The sequence below is a fragment of the Falco cherrug genome, chromosome 6 (assembly GCF_023634085.1).
Source record: "Falco cherrug isolate bFalChe1 chromosome 6, bFalChe1.pri, whole genome shotgun sequence".
Lineage (NCBI taxonomy): Eukaryota > Metazoa > Chordata > Aves > Falconiformes > Falconidae > Falco > Falco cherrug.
In genome coordinates, this window is record NC_073702.1 from 54,111,027 (window position 1) to 54,128,492 (window position 17,466).

The 17,466-nt window shown below is 40.4% G+C and overlaps 1 protein-coding gene across 3 annotated transcripts; it reads right to left on the bottom strand.

Moving 5' to 3' along the window:
• Window positions 1-226: 226 nt before the first annotated feature.
• On the bottom strand, window positions 227-15,652 carry TBPL1 (TATA-box binding protein like 1). 3 transcript variants are annotated; one of them, XM_055713069.1, is made up of 7 exons: window positions 15,461-15,652; window positions 8,778-8,963; window positions 8,069-8,151; window positions 7,123-7,186; window positions 4,537-4,640; window positions 4,341-4,435; window positions 227-3,856 (listed from the first exon to the last, which is right to left on the bottom strand). In XM_055713069.1, the coding sequence occupies exons 2-7, from the start codon at window positions 8,910-8,912 to the stop codon at window positions 3,813-3,815; spliced, it is 525 nt and encodes a 174-aa protein (XP_055569044.1). In that variant the 5' UTR covers window positions 8,913-8,963; window positions 15,461-15,652; the 3' UTR covers window positions 227-3,812. The 3 variants fall into 3 exon arrangements, with proteins under 3 accessions (XP_055569044.1, XP_055569042.1, XP_055569043.1); XM_055713067.1 differs by having other exon boundaries at window positions 227-1,483; window positions 15,461-15,649; XM_055713068.1 differs by lacking the exon at window positions 15,461-15,652 and adding an exon at window positions 15,258-15,392 and having other exon boundaries at window positions 227-1,483.
• Window positions 15,653-17,466: the final 1,814 nt, after the last annotated feature.

Sequence of the window (17,466 nt, forward strand, 5' to 3'; positions counted from 1 at the left end):
CTACAGACGGCCCCCATTTCTATACCATCCCCTCAGCCAGATTAAATACATTATGCTAGGTATTTACTTCTTCAGGATGTTCTTCCACCTTTCTTTCACAGCTGTGACTTCTGGTACAATAACAGCTCATGGTTTTCTATTTGTAGCACCAAGACTGTATATTACCTGCAGCACACAACAGCAGTGTTACATTTCTCTTCAGTGAGATAGGGAAAAAAGACATACATACATTTATACATATTTATTGTGTCTTTTTAAAAAGTAGCATTTGCAGTTACTTTTAAGCATTCACCTCTCTTCTGCTTCAAATGTGCACTTATTGAGAGAAACATCTACTGGCTTCCAAGTCCAAGATTAACACCAATAACAATACATGCCAGAATCAAGCTTCATTGCTTGTTGGCAGCTCCTGTCATGAAAATGTTATACAGTAAGAAGAGTGTAGAAAAGGTCTGTGTTAATCATTCAGCAATAGCCTGGGGCTGGATTAGCGTGACCATACCATCTTCTTGAGTTGAAGCACAACACAACTTTCCTGAAAATCGAAGCTCACATAGTAATTTTTCTCCTTTTGCATCCAGTCGCTGGACAAGGCAGTTGGTATTTCTACAGTAGCTTCTTTAGTTGATAAGATTTCCCCATCATCTACAGGAAAACACTTGCTGTAGAACTTTATATTTAGAAATGTCTTTTCTTCATGTAACAGCAAGAAAATACTTGAAGTCTGGCATGTAATTAAGGGAACAAACCAAATTTCATCCTCGGATAAACATACGTAACTACTATAGATTTCAATCTAACCCACGCACAATGTTTTACACATACTACAAATAGAAACAGAAGGTATCAGCAAAAGACTATTCTTACATTGTTTCAAATTAATTTGCAACTATACAATTTTAACTGTAATAGAAAAAGGGAAAGGAATATAACAGAACAGGTATGAAGAGAAATATTTTCCAAACTTTTATTTGTGCACATTCATCAGGTGAAAAAGGTAACTTTTACAGCTTCTTTGGTGCCCAATATTCAGCATACAAAAATGTAAAAGACTATTCACAAATAAAACACAAGCTCAAACTAAAAAAAAAAAAAAAAATTATGTTTTAAAGGTAGTGCACATCGTGACAGCTTTGCTTATGAATACACAGAAATTACTGCAAAAATAAATAGAATGTCTTTTTAAAAGCAGCAATTTCATATCTTGTAAACTTCCGTTTTTACAATACAGCACTGTTAAGAGTAAAATCCAAAAGAACTGGAGTTTATACTGTGGCCACGAGCAAGTAAAAGAGTCTGTATTCCCCTGCTATGGTTGGTCCAGTTTTCCTTTTTGCTTTTAGTCCAATGTGCAGCAGTCTTTAAAGGTGCTTGGTTAGGGAACCTAACCATCAAGTGGTGATTTATAAAATTTATTTCCTGCTTTCAAACACGAATGGGTAAATCTGTTCCACAGCACTGGCAACAGCCTTTACGTTTGGCCCTGAGACATATTTAAAAAAAAAACAACAAAGCAGTAGGGAGAGAAAAGTCAGGGAATCAGAAATTAAAACAATCATAATATCTGTAAAATAGCCTTGATATTTTTAATTACCACAACCTTATACTGTAGTCAACAATAATTTCTCCCTCATTTCTCCCAATTTAATGTGGTGTTCCTCTGACCGCTTTCACTTAGAAGAGAGTCTCACATGAAATCTGCAAGATGTTCTACAATGGTCAATGGCTGGACTACAAATAATACTGTCATTTAATTTTGTAATAGCTTTTTTGATTTACTGGCTTAAGCAGCCCAGAGAAGGCAGCAAAGGCAAAAGAAATTATTTTACTTATGCTAGTCTTCTAGGAATTTGTATTACTCCAAGCCTAGCCACTTTTATCTCTTGTTTTAAAAAACTACCAACAAAAACTACCACTACATAATACTGGATTTAACCCACGCATGTTTCAAGCAAGTTTATATTTGAAAATTATGGTCTATTACTTCCTGGATTTTGCAAACAGCCCCACCACTGATCTCAGGTCAAAACCTGCAAGCCAGGAAATGGTTACTGTCTCAGGATGAAGCATATGAAGATTAACTATCATGATCTATGAGCATTTGGGGAAAGAAGAAAAATGAGCTAGTGATGCTTTCCAACAGTACTAGATCATAATGCAATGAACAATTACAACTGCAAATAAGCAAGCAGTAACAGCCAGAAGAAATCCATTCTGGACAGAAGTCTGGTGATGCTGATGAATGAAATCAGCAATTTCTCATGTGCTTTGATGATTGTGAACTCAGGGTTTTTTAACCTCGTTTTAGACTTCAAAAGTTTCTTCCAAGTATTGAGAACTGTTCAAAATGGTTCCCCAAAATCATGAATAACAAGTCAGAACTTACTTATCTAAGTAATTATGGAAATATTGTCTAAATTTACATGCTCAGTCAGAAAGAAAATGGAATGGAATAGGATTCTTTCTGTATTTTCAAACTTCTCAAGTTAAGCACTCACCTAAAACAAGCCTGGTGAATGGTTACCTGCCTTCTGGGCAGATACTGCACCTTCCTTAAATTTGTTTGCTATTATAGAAATGCAATTTATAGAGGAAGCCATCAGAAAGTGGCTGCAGGAGTAGGCAAACAGTTCTTGTAAAAAAAAAAAAAGCTACTCTCTAGGTTTTAAGACATGTAAAAACTGGATCGTCATTGCAGGGAGGGTAAGAGAAGGAAAAAAAACCCCACCAAACCAAAATGAAATCCCAAAACAACCCTCTCATCACTCATTTTAGAGGAAAAATTAATACTACTTATTACATATAATTTCTTTTTCTTTTCTTTTTTTAATGTAACTCTTAAATATTTTTATACTTGTTCCATTAAAAAACCCACGTTCCTGTTTTTTTTAATAGCATTTCTAATTATGTATCTCAAGAGTTAGTGGCATGACAAATACTATGACTACAGAAACATGAATGGTCAAAAGGAAGCTCATCTGAATGCACTTGAGAGGGAGTACAGCAAGGCTGAAAAGTAATTTAAAACATTTTTAGAACAAGAAGGGTAAGACCGTGCACATTTTTTCCCCTAGAAGGCAGGCCTAGGCAAAACAGAAGCCTTAAAACCCAACTGAGATATTTCAAACTCACTCTAACAAGTAGATCAGAAGGAAGTAAAACTTTGATGTTTACCATATTTGCCTTAATATTAGAATGAGCAATTCTGTAAATATGAAAGTGATTTTGTCCCCTTTACAGAGTAATAATAATCTTACAGGAAGGCTAAATCTTGTTAGGAGGATGGCAAGACACACTGAAAGCCTTTTATTACTGCAGTGATGCTCAAGCTTCTTACGTATTTTAAATTTAGTTTCCAGTTTTGGCTAGACCAGTTGCTCTGTTCAGAACATTTACTGTTATCTTGAAATCCTTTTTAGCCCTATATTTTCAGATTACCAAACATGGAGTTTGTCTTCTTTAAAAAACACTTCTGATATTTTGTGAAAAATGTTCCCCATAAAACCTAGGTATTTGTTAATTAAGGAAGATCTGGAAGTTAAAATCCCTACCCAACTTCAGAATCAGTAGCTGAGCTCTAACAACTGCAAGACAATTCCCGCTTATGTGATATAAAGTGATGGTTTTAGTTCTGTGTCATTTTAACAAGTATGCTCTCAAAAACCTGGCTTCTCGCATTTGGAAACCTGTGGTGGACACCTCACAAGCAAACATAACAAAAAATGGAAAATAAAAATTAGCAAAAGAGGAAAAAACATAGCATGGCGTCTCCAAGACCCAGGACAATGACATCTCTGATTAGATCGGAAAAATCACTGATGCCTGTGATTCAGGTGGTGGTTCTCTCTCAGTTGAGCTTTAACAGAAGAGAACACAAGTCTCAAGAACTGCAAGTATTGGTCAACTTCAGTTATGACAAAATGCTATCCTATCCTATACATTTCCATAAATCTCCAGTTTGGAAGCAAGTATTTATGAAAGGGATGTTAATGCTACGTGCAGTGTAGTTCACAACACTATGAAGATGAAAAAAAGGAAGAAAATTAAAATATTTAGGCAAATAATACCTGCATTCTCTAGTCCTATCTCAATTCTGGTTTTATAAAAAAAATAGACTACATACATTCAATCAAAGTAATTTTTGAGCCTACCAATAGTAACACTTCCTCTACAACTCTTCTGGCTCTTCCACTAAAAAACAAACTAGATGCTAGCACTGGGAAACAAAATGCCTTCAATGTATCTTCTGACTGTTTTAAATGTCTTCCTTTCCTAAACCTACTAGCCCTGAAGTTAAATATTCCCAACAAGTTAAGTATTTATTTTTGACATCAAAATACCTGTAACTGTGATACTGCCTGTGGAAAAAATCTGTAAGGTAGCTCTGAGAGTTTTTATTCTGTAACACACGGCAGGATGAAGTTCTGGTTCATAACTAGAAAACAAAATAAAAGGTAAAAAAGATAGATCTAAAACTGGAAAAGAAAAGCTTAAGAAGCATACAAAGACAACAATTCTTTAAAAATCCCACCGTACCTCGCATGAGGTCTGTTATTCTTCGTAAATTCTGGCAATCTGATCTCAAAGGGCATGTTACACACTGCTAAAACATTCACAACTTTAAAATCTGTGAAAATAACCTTTTCAAAAGAGAGGAAAAGAGATATTAGAAATTCAGTTTCCAGCAAGGCAGATATATGGGTAGCAAAAATAAATTTAGAAGAATACTAATCAGAATATTTTGATGAGATTTCAAAAAAAACCCCTTCTGACTGATGCATTTCTTATAGGAATCTAAACAATGCTTAATGGACTCAATCTCTTGCTTTATCCTTCTATGGTACGGTAACCATTGAACTAGGTACTTCACTGTTGTATTATATGGTTATAATACAGTTTAAGAATGAGACACAGAAACGACTCACATTGCTGTACTAAACACCTCCAAACTGAAAATCAACTAAATTAAGCAGCTCATTGAACACCAAAATAAACAGAGAAAAAGCTTAAAATTAATTGTTACAAAAATCTTACACAACCTGAAAGCTTCTTTAATGCCTTGTCATTATACACCATTTTTATTAAAGCGAAGCATATGAATAAAAGTGAAAATGGCTTTGTTTCAAATCTCCATTGGCCAGTATGGCAAGCTGTTCGTCTACTCTGTTACTTTCCAAAACCCAGCTCAAACTACTGGCTTTCAGTTATTTTTTACCACAGCCATTCTAGATGACAATAAAATAGTCAACAGACAATTCCTAAACAAACAAATGCACTGCTGAGAAGTCAGTGTTGCCAGCATCACTGAAGAAACTTTTGTTCATTTACCAAGGTTGCCTAAGCTTAAAATGCCCGTTCCTCAATCAATACTTTTTAGAAGGACTTGCCAGTAGAAACAACTTATCCTTATAAAAAGTCAACTATCGATTTAATCTTGAAAATACACTGCACTTAAAATTGCTTATAAAACTTGGTGCATTCCCCCTGGAAGCACTGTTCACCTCACTAATTTAATGTTCCATTCCAACTTTAAGAGGCTGGGTCTAATGTATGCATTTGTAACAGTAAGCGTGTCTAACTTCTGCTTGGGTCTGATGCAGCATTACTGACATCGTCTGTCACCACTGCCTTTATGTACTACAATCAAAGGGAGCCTCTCTCTGCCAAAGGACAGCCACTGTGTCTAATTGTCTGTGGGTAAACAGCGCAACTGACTACCAGGAAGTTTTAGATTATTAAAATGTGTCATTTTAAGCCATTCACTTTGTTGTTTCACTGCTATGAAATGCAAGTGGTGTTTTTGACTGGTAACGTTAACCCAAACCCAGAAAACAGAAGGGTGTCACGTCACAAGTATTTTATTTGGCTTATTTCCTGCTGTGCAACCTGACAGCACAGAAGTGCTTTTTCTCCCCTCTTCCAATTAAAGAACCTCAAATCTGCCCTTAACAAGATGAGCTCATATCTGTTATTCCATCAGAAATGAGGGAAAATTATGTTCAAATGACAGGCTTATATTCTTCAGCACTCCCTCCAAATAAATCTTTCAAGATATTGTAAATTCTATCCAATTCTATCTATTCCATCTGTGAGTGGTTAATCTATTAAACAAATTTTGTTGTTCATTAGCCAGTGAAGAAGCATTACTCTAGGGCACCAAATGGAACTGAAATCCACAAAATAAAACTGCTTGTCTTTAACCAGCATCTGGAAAATGTATGCTGACACAAAAAGGGCATCCCAGTATGTGAGGTTCAGGCTGATGTTTGGAAAAAACAAGAAGTGTACTGAAGAAGGGAAATTGCCATTGAAGCTATAACAGAGCAGCGCGATCGGATGTAAGCTGGGTAGTTTCTCCTTTCTGAGGCTCTTGATCTCTAGTGTGCATATGTGATAACACTGCCTTGCTTGCACCCTCCGCCTCAAAGGGAACAAACCCCAGAGATAAAAACAGTCTACCAGCTCAGGGGGAGCACACATCCAGTGTTGTAGTACCTCATGTTGTGTCTAAGTTGATAAAAAAGGCTTGCTTATCAAAATTATCCATACAAAAAGCCTACATGACTGCAAGGGTATAAAATCTTGACTCAGAGCGCGCTTGATGGAACTCCCCCTCAGCTGGCCTGAGATTCCCTACCATCATCACACTGTGCCTTCCCTGAGCAGGTCATATGTCTTATTTACTTTCTTCCACTTGTAGCTTACTATGATGTTTTAATCAACTCTGTAGTCTATTTTTCCTACCTTTCTGTGTGTTGCTTATTATAATACTATCAAGGGTGATCAACATATGATCACTGCCTCCATTATATTGAGTGGTAGTGGTTTGCTTGTGAGCACTGGTTTATGGTGTTTATTAAAGTAATCATATTAATCACACTGTGAGTCCTAGTGTTTGTTTGTACCACTCAGGCCCATAACTGGTGAACCAGATTCCCCACTCTGAGTAGTGGGCAGGAAGTCTATCATTGGGTCACAACAGGAGTGGGAAGTCTGTCAGGTCACAACAAAGTGAAAACATGTTCACTGCTAAATTGTTACATTCCCTCATTTTTGTTTCTTTCTGAAAAGTGGTCTACCAGCATTGCTTGAGTCATACAAGCTCTTTTTCATTAGAATTACCTGAAAACCTAGTTTCTGTAGACTACGAGCTAATCGTCTGGCACCAAATTTAGCTTCTTCTTCACTATAGAGAAAGAAAAGAATCTAGCATTAAAAGAAATGAAGCATATATCTGAGTGCACACATACCACAATAGCTACCTTAGACTACAAAATGAACAGTTGTATCATGTAGTACATGAACCGTGATCACATGAACAGTCTTCATTTTATCCTACTGTACATGCTACATTTTAACTATCTAGATATTCAAATGGGAGTCCTTTATGCCCCATTTAAAGCATATCTTGGCACTTGGCTCCACCTGAAGTGGGAGATGTATTAGATTATACTAAATACCCTTACAATACAAATACGATCACGGGTAGCCTGGATTTAACATACTGAACAATCATCTCCCATACAGAAAGTATGCAAAATTACTGTTGTACCTTATCCTTACTCCACAATACAAACATATCTTAAAGGAATTTAGCTGTTGAGTTTAGTGAGTCTCAGATGTACCCGAGCTGATAGTCTGCTTTTGCTTCTTTCCACTCCCTCAACATCGCACAACTTGATCAAATTCAGGTGGGTTTTTGTGAAAGAACAAGAGATATCCCTCAAAAAAGGTCATTCCTTCCCAAGTTTCAAGTTCTGGCTAAAAGCACAGAAATCTTGAAGAGCTCTCAAACGAAATCTCTAGGATTTTCTTCATAAAGTAGTCTTCTCTGTTTCTCTCCCATAAGGCTGAGCTAATGTTGCTTAAGATTTCAACTCAGACTGAAATAGCCACTTCACAGAGAAAACTTCCTCCCAGATACACAGCTTGGCAAAGATCTGTGTGTGATACAGTGTGAGTGAATCTTAATAGTGGCAAATACTGCCTCTTGCCATCTTAATTTACAACATTGTATTTTAAAATACACAAGAACTTAGAGCTAGAGAAAGAATCTTCATGAACTCACCTTGTGGCTCCTGTGCAAATAACTTTTCCTGAGGACCAAATTGTGGCCGTAATCCTAGGTTTCCTAAGCTTCATTAATACTTTCTAAAAAGAGAAATAGAAGTGTAATATTGGGAATTAGTGGTAGTTAGTTTCATACTGGGGGAAAAAAAAAAATCAACTGCTATAGACAAGCTGACTGTTACACTAATTCTTTCTTTTTGATAGCCTTGAATTGTTCCTTCATCTCTTTCAGTAATTAAAAAAACCCTAGCTCCCAAGAAGATCAAAATAAGCATGGAATATCGCAGCTAGTGATTCAGTGTTCACAAAATTGATTAAATGAAGGTATTTTCTTCTGAATAAAAAGCTGCAAGCCATGAGCATTGCGCTAATTTTTTATTACAGTGACTCCCACATTACTGACTCCTTATCAGGATATATTTTCTTGACAAAACCATCAAATTTTGAGAGGCAAAATGGACTCTGAGGTGTAAGAGGTCTCAACACATACCTTATTCCCAATATTCACCTCACTAGCTACAGTCTTCTGAGACAGTATTTACCCACTCCCCTTAATGTGCATTTAGTGTATGACAGACTAAATGCCTGTCAAGACAGAAATACAGAAATAAAACTATGCTTTTCTTTATCCACCCTACAGAGATATTGATGCCTAGCTTAAGAAACATTTGTAAAAACAGGTATTTGAGGTATGTTGGATCTCTTACCCCAACATCACGCTTGTATATCACATTTGCTCCTTCTAATGCGATCTTCCTCAAGTTTAAATGACATCTTGTTCTAAAAACACACACTACATTTGTGATTAAAATGTCCAATGCAACATCACTGTCTGCATCCATTGGGGTGATTTACAACTCAATTTCCCACCAGCTCACCATGAAGATCACATCCTGAGAAACAAAAATAACAAAATTAAACATACCAGCAGAAAATTGCCTATTAATACCACTGTATACATCCGGCCCTTAAATGAGACAAGAAGCAGAAGTGACTACACTCTGACTCATTTAAGTTAACTTTGTGTGGGGAGGGGGAGTGTCTGCATCCTGTATGCTAGAAAATACGTTACTTGTTTGAAGACATGCTGCCAGACTTAACAGAAATAGTGTATATACACACATGCACATATGTATATATGTGTAATATATATGCCAGTTAAATATGTTACAACTCTCTACCGACTATATTAGGACACAGTAAAGATTACTGAAACTTCTTCCATAGCCCCAGTGGATAATCTTTCCTCAGCTCATTTGAGGATGTCATTAGACACCTCAGGAAAAAGCACTTCTCTGACTGCTGAAGTTGATAATTCTGAACAGCTTCACATTTCTGTTGGAATGGACGAGCCTGCTGAATAACTCCGAACTAACACAGGTTACACAAACTGCAGCCTGTAGACAGCCTGCTACTACAGCTTTCCCATCTTCATCCAGCACTCTTGGCCTATCTCTCCCAGTATAATACCATAACAGAAACTATACAGAATGTCCTGGTGGCAGCAACAGCCTGGGCTGAGTCGCAGTGGCCTCTCACCCCCTTCTGCACTGCCCACAGGAACTGCAGAGAACGAACAAATTCTACATTCAGAATAAAATTGAGTGTTGCTGAGGAAAAGCATGAGTAACTGAAGGCACAGGATGCCCACCCCATGCCCGCGCAGCAAACTAAGGCAGCCAGGAAGCATCCAATCTGCCTGTGCACTGTGAAGGTGACATTCCTAACACACACTTCAAGAGGGGGAGGAGGATTATAAGACGGGGGGAGTTGGGCTACCGCTCAACCCAGCCTGAAACTCCCTGACATCTCTTCTGGGAGCATACCAAAGCCAAGACAGCAGACATTTCAAGTCTCAGGTGAAGCATTTGGGGAGAGGGGAAAAGAGCAAGAACACTGGTATATAGTGAAAAGGATTTACATCAAAATACTGTAGGTCACTACGGAATTTTTCTTTGTAGAAGAATGTAAAAATCTTACATTTAACTCCAGAAGTAGCTTAAGTAGAATACAGCCTGAGATTGAGATAATATTGCCTCTATCCATTCATCTAAAATTTTAGCAGTATTTCATCCAAAATGAACACAACAGAAAGCAAAGAGCAAAAGCAAAGAGAAATAGTCAAATATATGAAATGCTTTACATGGTCACTGCCATGGAAGAAGCAGAAGACCATGCATCGAGAACTACCATATACATATCTAACACACGGTAACACATTTATATCACTTTATATGTTTTGGCCTTACATTCTGTATCAGAAATCTTCAAAATACAAAATTAACATTACCAGTATTTTCATCTAACTGTGATGAAACATCATGCCATAGCCTCTAATCCAGAGCTCACTCAAGGTGCATATTTGACTACAACTTACTGACAATAGAGAAGTAATAAACTACAAAGCAGATGTGCATGATGTACTGGGTCAACTGCTGTGATGGTTGCTGTTTCTACTGTGCGGATTGTTCATGGCTGAAAGACTTATTCTGTAGTTGTTGGCTTGTCCAATGTGAGAAAAGGCAAGATGGGTGATAACACAGAAAAGAGATGAAGAAACAGCAAGAGAAAACCAGAAAAACCAAAGGATGTGTGTGTGGGATGGGAGGAGGGGGAAGGGAAGCAGGGAATGATGAGAACAAACAGTAACTAATCAGCATTCCCGGATCCTTTTTTTTTTTTTTTTAAACACCAAAAATTATATGAATCCTCAAAGTTAGAAATGACTTATCCCATCTGGTTTTGACGGACTACTACAGATTGGGTTAGTAATTTATGGCACCATATCCAAAGATAGCACATATGCAGATTTTGAATGGCATGCATACAGGCAGGGCCAGCTCAGAGCAAGGAGGTGGAAGCTGTGGCATCTTCAGACAGGCATTTGTTTTCCACCCTGGCTCCAACTCCTGGCTCTCGCCAAGTTCACTTACTGGAACCCAGGAACTATTGCCATGTAAGAAAACAAGATACCTCCAATCAGAAGCGTCGCCCAATTATCAGCAAGTGTTTACTGGGAACCTCAATCTCTACATTCTGAAAGAATACCAGTGTCGTGCATAACGGCCTTGAAAGGTTGCTAACCTCTAAGCAAACCATAACACTGTACAATAACATCCCCATAAAACCCTGATGGCTTGTCTTAAGCAAATCTAAGGAGAAAAGTCATGTGTTCATTCAGAACAAAGGAAAAAGTGGTTGAAAGAAGAAAAATACAATTTAAAAGGAAGAGATCTATCATTAAAGGGGGATCTAGAGGAAAAAAGAACATTAATATGCTGTGGAGCTGTCAGTAAGGATGTTTTCAGCAATTATGGTGTATTCTGGTTAGAGGTACAATCTACTCACGTAGATTTTAATGGGAGAAAAACTATACAATATTACAGTAGTCCCCATTTTCATTAGCCATGTTCTGAAAGTTCAAGAAAGTTCTGAAAGTTTCTGAAAGAAAATTCCCAGATATTTAGGGAGGTGCTTTTTAATCTGAAATTTCGTTTGAACTGTAGCTAATATTCTAGACTATTTTGTGACATTCAGTTAAAAGGGGACATAATTTGTTATAGAAGTAGTATCTGACTTCAGCATAAAAATACTGAAAACTGCCTTTTTTCTGCTTTAATGTTACTTGATCTAACAGAAACATGTTAAACTTTTCACTCAAATATCGAACATTTCAAATATTAATCACCAAGTTTCTCATTCATATTGAGAAAACTCTTTATTTGCTGCTGTTAAATACCACCTGTGTTCTTTGAAAACCTGAATCATAAGTGTCAACAATTCTGAATACATCCATTCCCATTCAGTGTATAAATACAATGTTAACCTCTTACAATGCATGGTTTAGAAATAGCAGCTAAACCAAACTGTTTCTAGACTTGGATGCTTCTGTCCAAGCAGTAAACATAACCTGTTACAACCTCTCTCTGCCTTAAGTGTTCATTTGAATGTCACACACTGTACTGACAACAAAGAAGAAAATCTAGAGAAAAGACGTCCTGCTACCTTTCTTTAGAAAGTCTCGAAGAAACCCAAATAGGAACCATATGAACAAAAGCAAGATAAACATTTTTAAAAAATAGTAATATATCCACTATATAAAAAAAATCTGAAGAACATGTTTATAAAAAAAGTGTAACAATGTTCTCTCTAAAAAATTATATATATATATAAAAGAAGAAAGATAGATGTCGTTATTTATACATCTTTCCAGTTGCATGGTTAGCTGGAACACAGAAGTCCTAAAAACCACTTGGATTCTCCTCTTTCCCAGTTTTGTCTTGTCTTCTGTGCTATTGATACACACCACTGTATCCCTGCTGCATAGCCCTGACCCCATTACATTATTTCACAAAAAACTGAATTTCTCCATTTCTGTCTCCTATCTGCAAAATGGGGAAAATAATGCTCCCATGCTTTTACAAATATGTTTTGAGATCAAGCAACAGCCTTACATATAAGCCCATTACTATTCCATATTTATGCAGTTACACTTGCAGAACAGAGGGACTAAGTAGAAACCAAACATCTGGTTCTTCCCAGTTCTGCATTTGCAAATGCCTAAGTTGATTTTATTGACCCCAGCTTAGGTTTTGTTGGTTAATTTTGCCCAAAGGTTCTCTCATCTGAACCTTAGAATTCTGGCAGCTTAAATCTCATTTCTAAAATTATATTTTACCAGTTAATGCTAATTAAATAATAGGCTAAAATTGAAAATAAAATCATTTACTTGTCTATACGTGCAGCATTTCTTTTGAATTATGTACTTCATTCAGCTTTCTCCAGCACCAAGAAACTAGCCAAATTTGATTTCAAATTCTCTTGCACCAGTGTAACACAATCTACCCCGGCACAGAAAGAAACCTTAAATATATCTCTGCAAAAGTTTGTATTTTATTTAAAAAGGAAAACTTAAAAGTTTATTCTTTCTTTTCAACATAGATTTCAGGGATACATCTGGAATATTACCCTAAGAAATAAAAAAAAGAGGTGGGGGAAGTGGATAGGCAAAGCATGATAATGCACATAAAAAAAAACCAACAACAAAAGCTAACTCAAGGATATTTGACACTGTAAAGTAATATATTCTACACTGAAAACAGAGAAATTCCCAGAATAAGAAATACTTGGGAGGAAGGAATGAGCACTTAAGTTCTTAAACAAAGAATTACCCATACATCCCCTGTTAGGCCCACAACCCTATTTTACATACCATATAAACAATTATGAAGACAAACACCCTGCACTGAAATCTTACAATCTTCAAAAAGTTCCAAAACAAACCAACCACGCCATCATCATCAAAGAGAGAAGAAAGGCACTTGGGACAGGGTATATAAACAAAGTATTATTTTAAGCTTTTGGCTACCTTTGATCCAAGAAACTCAAGAGCTATGAAGGTAGATGGGGGTTATCTAACAATGGTTACGTTAATGTCAGAACTGTTTAATAAACACCTTTTCCACCAGCAGCCTAAGTATAAGCAACTTCTACTGGTTATTTTTAACCTTGCTCCAAAACAGTTCACCAACTGACCAACCTCACAAACAGTTCCAACAGCCCAGCTGAAGGGGTATGTCACTACTGTGCCAGTAAACAATTTGTCAAACTAATGCCTGAAATACATTTCTGAAGAAGTTAACAGGAATCTCCATATGAGAACAGAGAACGCACAAAATAAAACCCATCAGGAACAAGTGAGGAGATTCAATTGCATCCTTCCACTGAAGGTGCCTTTTTTTTTTTTAAGATTTGTGTTCAGCCCCCCAGGAAACAGGTCTATATGAAATGCTGGAAGTGACAGACCTCTGAAATACGCTTGAATTCTCTGATACGATACAGTCACAGTGTCAGGTGACTACCCAGAACTGAGAGCAAACAGCTACTACTTGTCTGTATAGAAAAATCCTCTGGTCTGAACAACTAACTTAGTTAAACACTGAGCTAGCGGGGCATGGTTTTACTTTTTGTTGTCTCTAGTGGCAAGTTAGTTTGTCCCTAAAGAAAAAGCCCATGTTGTAGCTAATATTCTCACCCTTCAAGATTTGCACAGTCATCACTATTTCCTACAGAGCGAAATAAATATATTTTGGAGAAAGAAAATTTCCAAATAAGAATAAAAGCAGTGTCAAGGTAGTGATTTGTCCAATTAGACCAACATATAGAATGATGAGACCAGCTATACCATAAGCATGTAGACTACAAATGCCCAATCCTGCTGTCAAATCTCTTCCATAAACCTACTGCACCCCCATGGAGCTGGGGTCTTCCAACACAAATACAGCTGCAGGAATAAAGCCAAACAGTTTATAGAACAAGACCAGGAAATGTATTTAAATAATTCATAACAGGCCACTTTCCTCAACTCTTTCTCATTGAAAAGCTCCATTCATATTTAAAGCAAGATTCACTTGCATCCAATTTTGTGCCATCTTTTCCTTATACCATCCAGTAACAGCTGAATGCCAAGCATTAAGCACAAACCTTTAAGTCTTTATGATATATGGAAAATTGTTCTAAGTATGACAGAAGTCAGAACTGACCGGTTAGGTGGCCCTTACAACTTCATAAACATTGTAAGAAAAATAAGTCTGTTTTGCTGTTACAAAGTATTTTAACACAACAGGCAAGGCTCTAGTCCCCCTCCCAGTCAAACATTCACCATCTGCGCATCTCGACTGAGGAAACAGCACCGCTCCTCCTGTTCCCGCTGCTGGGAATCTCACCCAGAGCCCTACACGCACCAGTGTCACACCACTCAGGTTAACAAATAAGTATCTTTTTTCTCCCCCTTTAACCCCAGCCGAAAACTTCTGCGGCCAGCACAGCAGAAACAAAGCGCAAGAAGGCGGCGGCCCAGCCACGCCGCTCCCCGGCCGCTCGGCAGCGCTGGGCTGTGCCTGCGCTTCGGTACCTGGAGCAGCGCCGGCCGCCGCGGCAGGGACGGGGCTGTACAAAGCTCCCGGGGACGAGCACGCCGCTTCGGGACTGGGCCGCGAGGCAGCCCCCCGGGGGAGGCTCGGCAGCTGCCGGGGAACGGGCCACTGCCCCCCGGGGACGCTCGGTCCCCCTTCCCGGCACGGCGGCCCCTGGAGCGCACCGCCCGCCCCAGGGGGGAACGGCACCGCGGCGGGAGGAGCCGGAGGGGCCGCGGCGAGGCGGGGGAGGCCCCACGCCGCCCCCCTCACCTCAGGCTGAAGGGGACGGCGGGCGAGCGGGGGGCGCGCAGGGGCCCAACGGCCCCCCCCACCCCCGGCACTACCCGCGTCCCCCAGGGCAGGGGCTGCGGCCGGGCCGGGCCCGCCGACCCGCGGCCCCTCGAGGCGCTGGCGTGGAGGAGGAGGGGGAGGAGGAGGAGGAGCGCGGCCCGTCGGCGGGCGGCAGCCGTTACCGTGCGGGCGGGCGGGCAGCGGCGGGCGGGGCGGCGAGGGGGTGCCGGTTGCTAGGCGCCCCGCCGCTGGCGCCCGGCGGCGTTCCGGGTCCTGGGCCGACTCCCCGCGACAATAAACATTCCCCAGCGCCGCGGGCATAGACGCGGCGCCGGCTAGAGCGGCCACCGGAAGTCGCGACAACGGGCGGGGAGGAACGGGGCCGCGCTAGCGGCGTACTTCCGCTTTCGTCTGCCGCCCCCCGAGGCGCGGCGGGCTGAGGGCAGCGGCACCGCCCTGGGCGGGGAAGGCGGGCGGGCGGCTCCGGGCCGCCCCGCTGTGGCCTAATCGGGCAGTTACCGCGCCGGTCCTCGCTCCCCGGTGCTGGGGCGCGCCTGCCGCCTGGTGTAGTACCGGCGCTGCCTCAGCGGGCCAGGCTGGCGCAGCGAGGCTTTTACCCGCAGCTGTGCCGCGGCTCCCGTCGTGAAACGCCCCTGAGCAGCCGCGTGGCTTCAGCGGTCCCTAGGGAGCTGCCGAGGCCGCCCAGCGGGCAGGGAATTGTTCTGGAGATACTTTTCTGGCCGTGCAGCGGGAGGCCTCGCTGTGGGCCGCTCTGAGAGCCACTGCCTGCCTGCTGCCAGTGGGCCTGTGGTACACAGCTTTTGGCCAGCTGATAGAGGCTTGATCCCAACCACATCGTCTGAGCACCTTTGCCAACAAACCAGCAGATCTGATCCAGTTTGCAGATCAGATGGTGTGAATGCTCACAGCATGTATTTCTGTGAGGTTACTTGCCCTCAGACCTCTGTAGTTCACTACGCACACATTGATCGCTGGCTTGGCAGCTCCACGTGTGCTCTCTGACCAAACTGTGTGGTCAGTGCTGGTCTTGATGTGATCCAGCAATCATTAGTTGAGACTCAGCAACAGCATGCTGCCACTACTGCTGCTGCTGCTGCATAATGTGCATGTTGCACTGCGGCAGGGTTCTGGTCGCTGCCTGTTTTAAATTTAAAGCATTTATAGCAATGTTGTTTGGTACCAAAGGGATAGTCTACAGCAGCAAACTGTGGTATCTTGGTGTGTGAGCGGATTACTGACCTCAAGTGAAACAAAGACAACTGAGAAGCCTCAAATCAAATATTCCCAAGTCCCCTGAGGACTGTGTGTCCCTCAGCATTTTTTTGACATTTTAATGTTAAAATTACTAAAGTAAGACTGCTGCTCTGTACTTTTCCAATATGCAGCTTATTTAATCTTTGCAAAGTGGGCGCATGGGGCATGCTTTGAGGAGAGATGGAAGGGGTCATGGGGACACAGTGGGGGTGGTTGGGATGGCACTGGTTCTGTCTGTCCAGGCCAGTCCTCCAAATTGGGCACTGTCCCACCTATGGTGTTTGTAGGGAGCAGAGTCTATACTGAACTGCCTTTCAGCTACACTTAACATTTTCTCTGGGAAGAGCTGTTTGGTGTGCTTGCCTTGGGAAGCCAGAAACAAATGGGTGTGGCTGCAGTGTGGCCAATTAAGGACCCACCACCCAGATGGAAGAATGAAATAAAGTTGTGAGGTTGACTTTAGATTTATGAAGACACATCAGTCTTTATATGAAAAGTATATATCTCTATAAATATGTATGTATGTTTATATGCATGTAGTGCAGAGTATTCACTGTATTGACAGTTTTCTGAAATTTGGGGTTGTAATTATGTGCTTCCCATGTGTGAAGTGATAGAAGAATAGCTTTAGTTCAAGATATAGGGAACAGTATGAAATTTAAAATTTGAAGTCTTCAGAGTTGGGATGTTCTCCTCTGCTAGATTCAATCTAATCCTTGAAATCCATTACTAGGTTCACTTGTCAAGAATATTCATTTCAGATTCTTGCTTCAAATCAGCTGCAAGTACATGAATGACAGTATTGCTTGTTAAGGCCGGCTTTGCTTCCCTGCTGGCAGGCTGGCTTTGCACCAGCCTGCGGCAGCACTGCCAGCCTGTGGTATCTGACAGAAAAGGATTTACCACCCTCAGG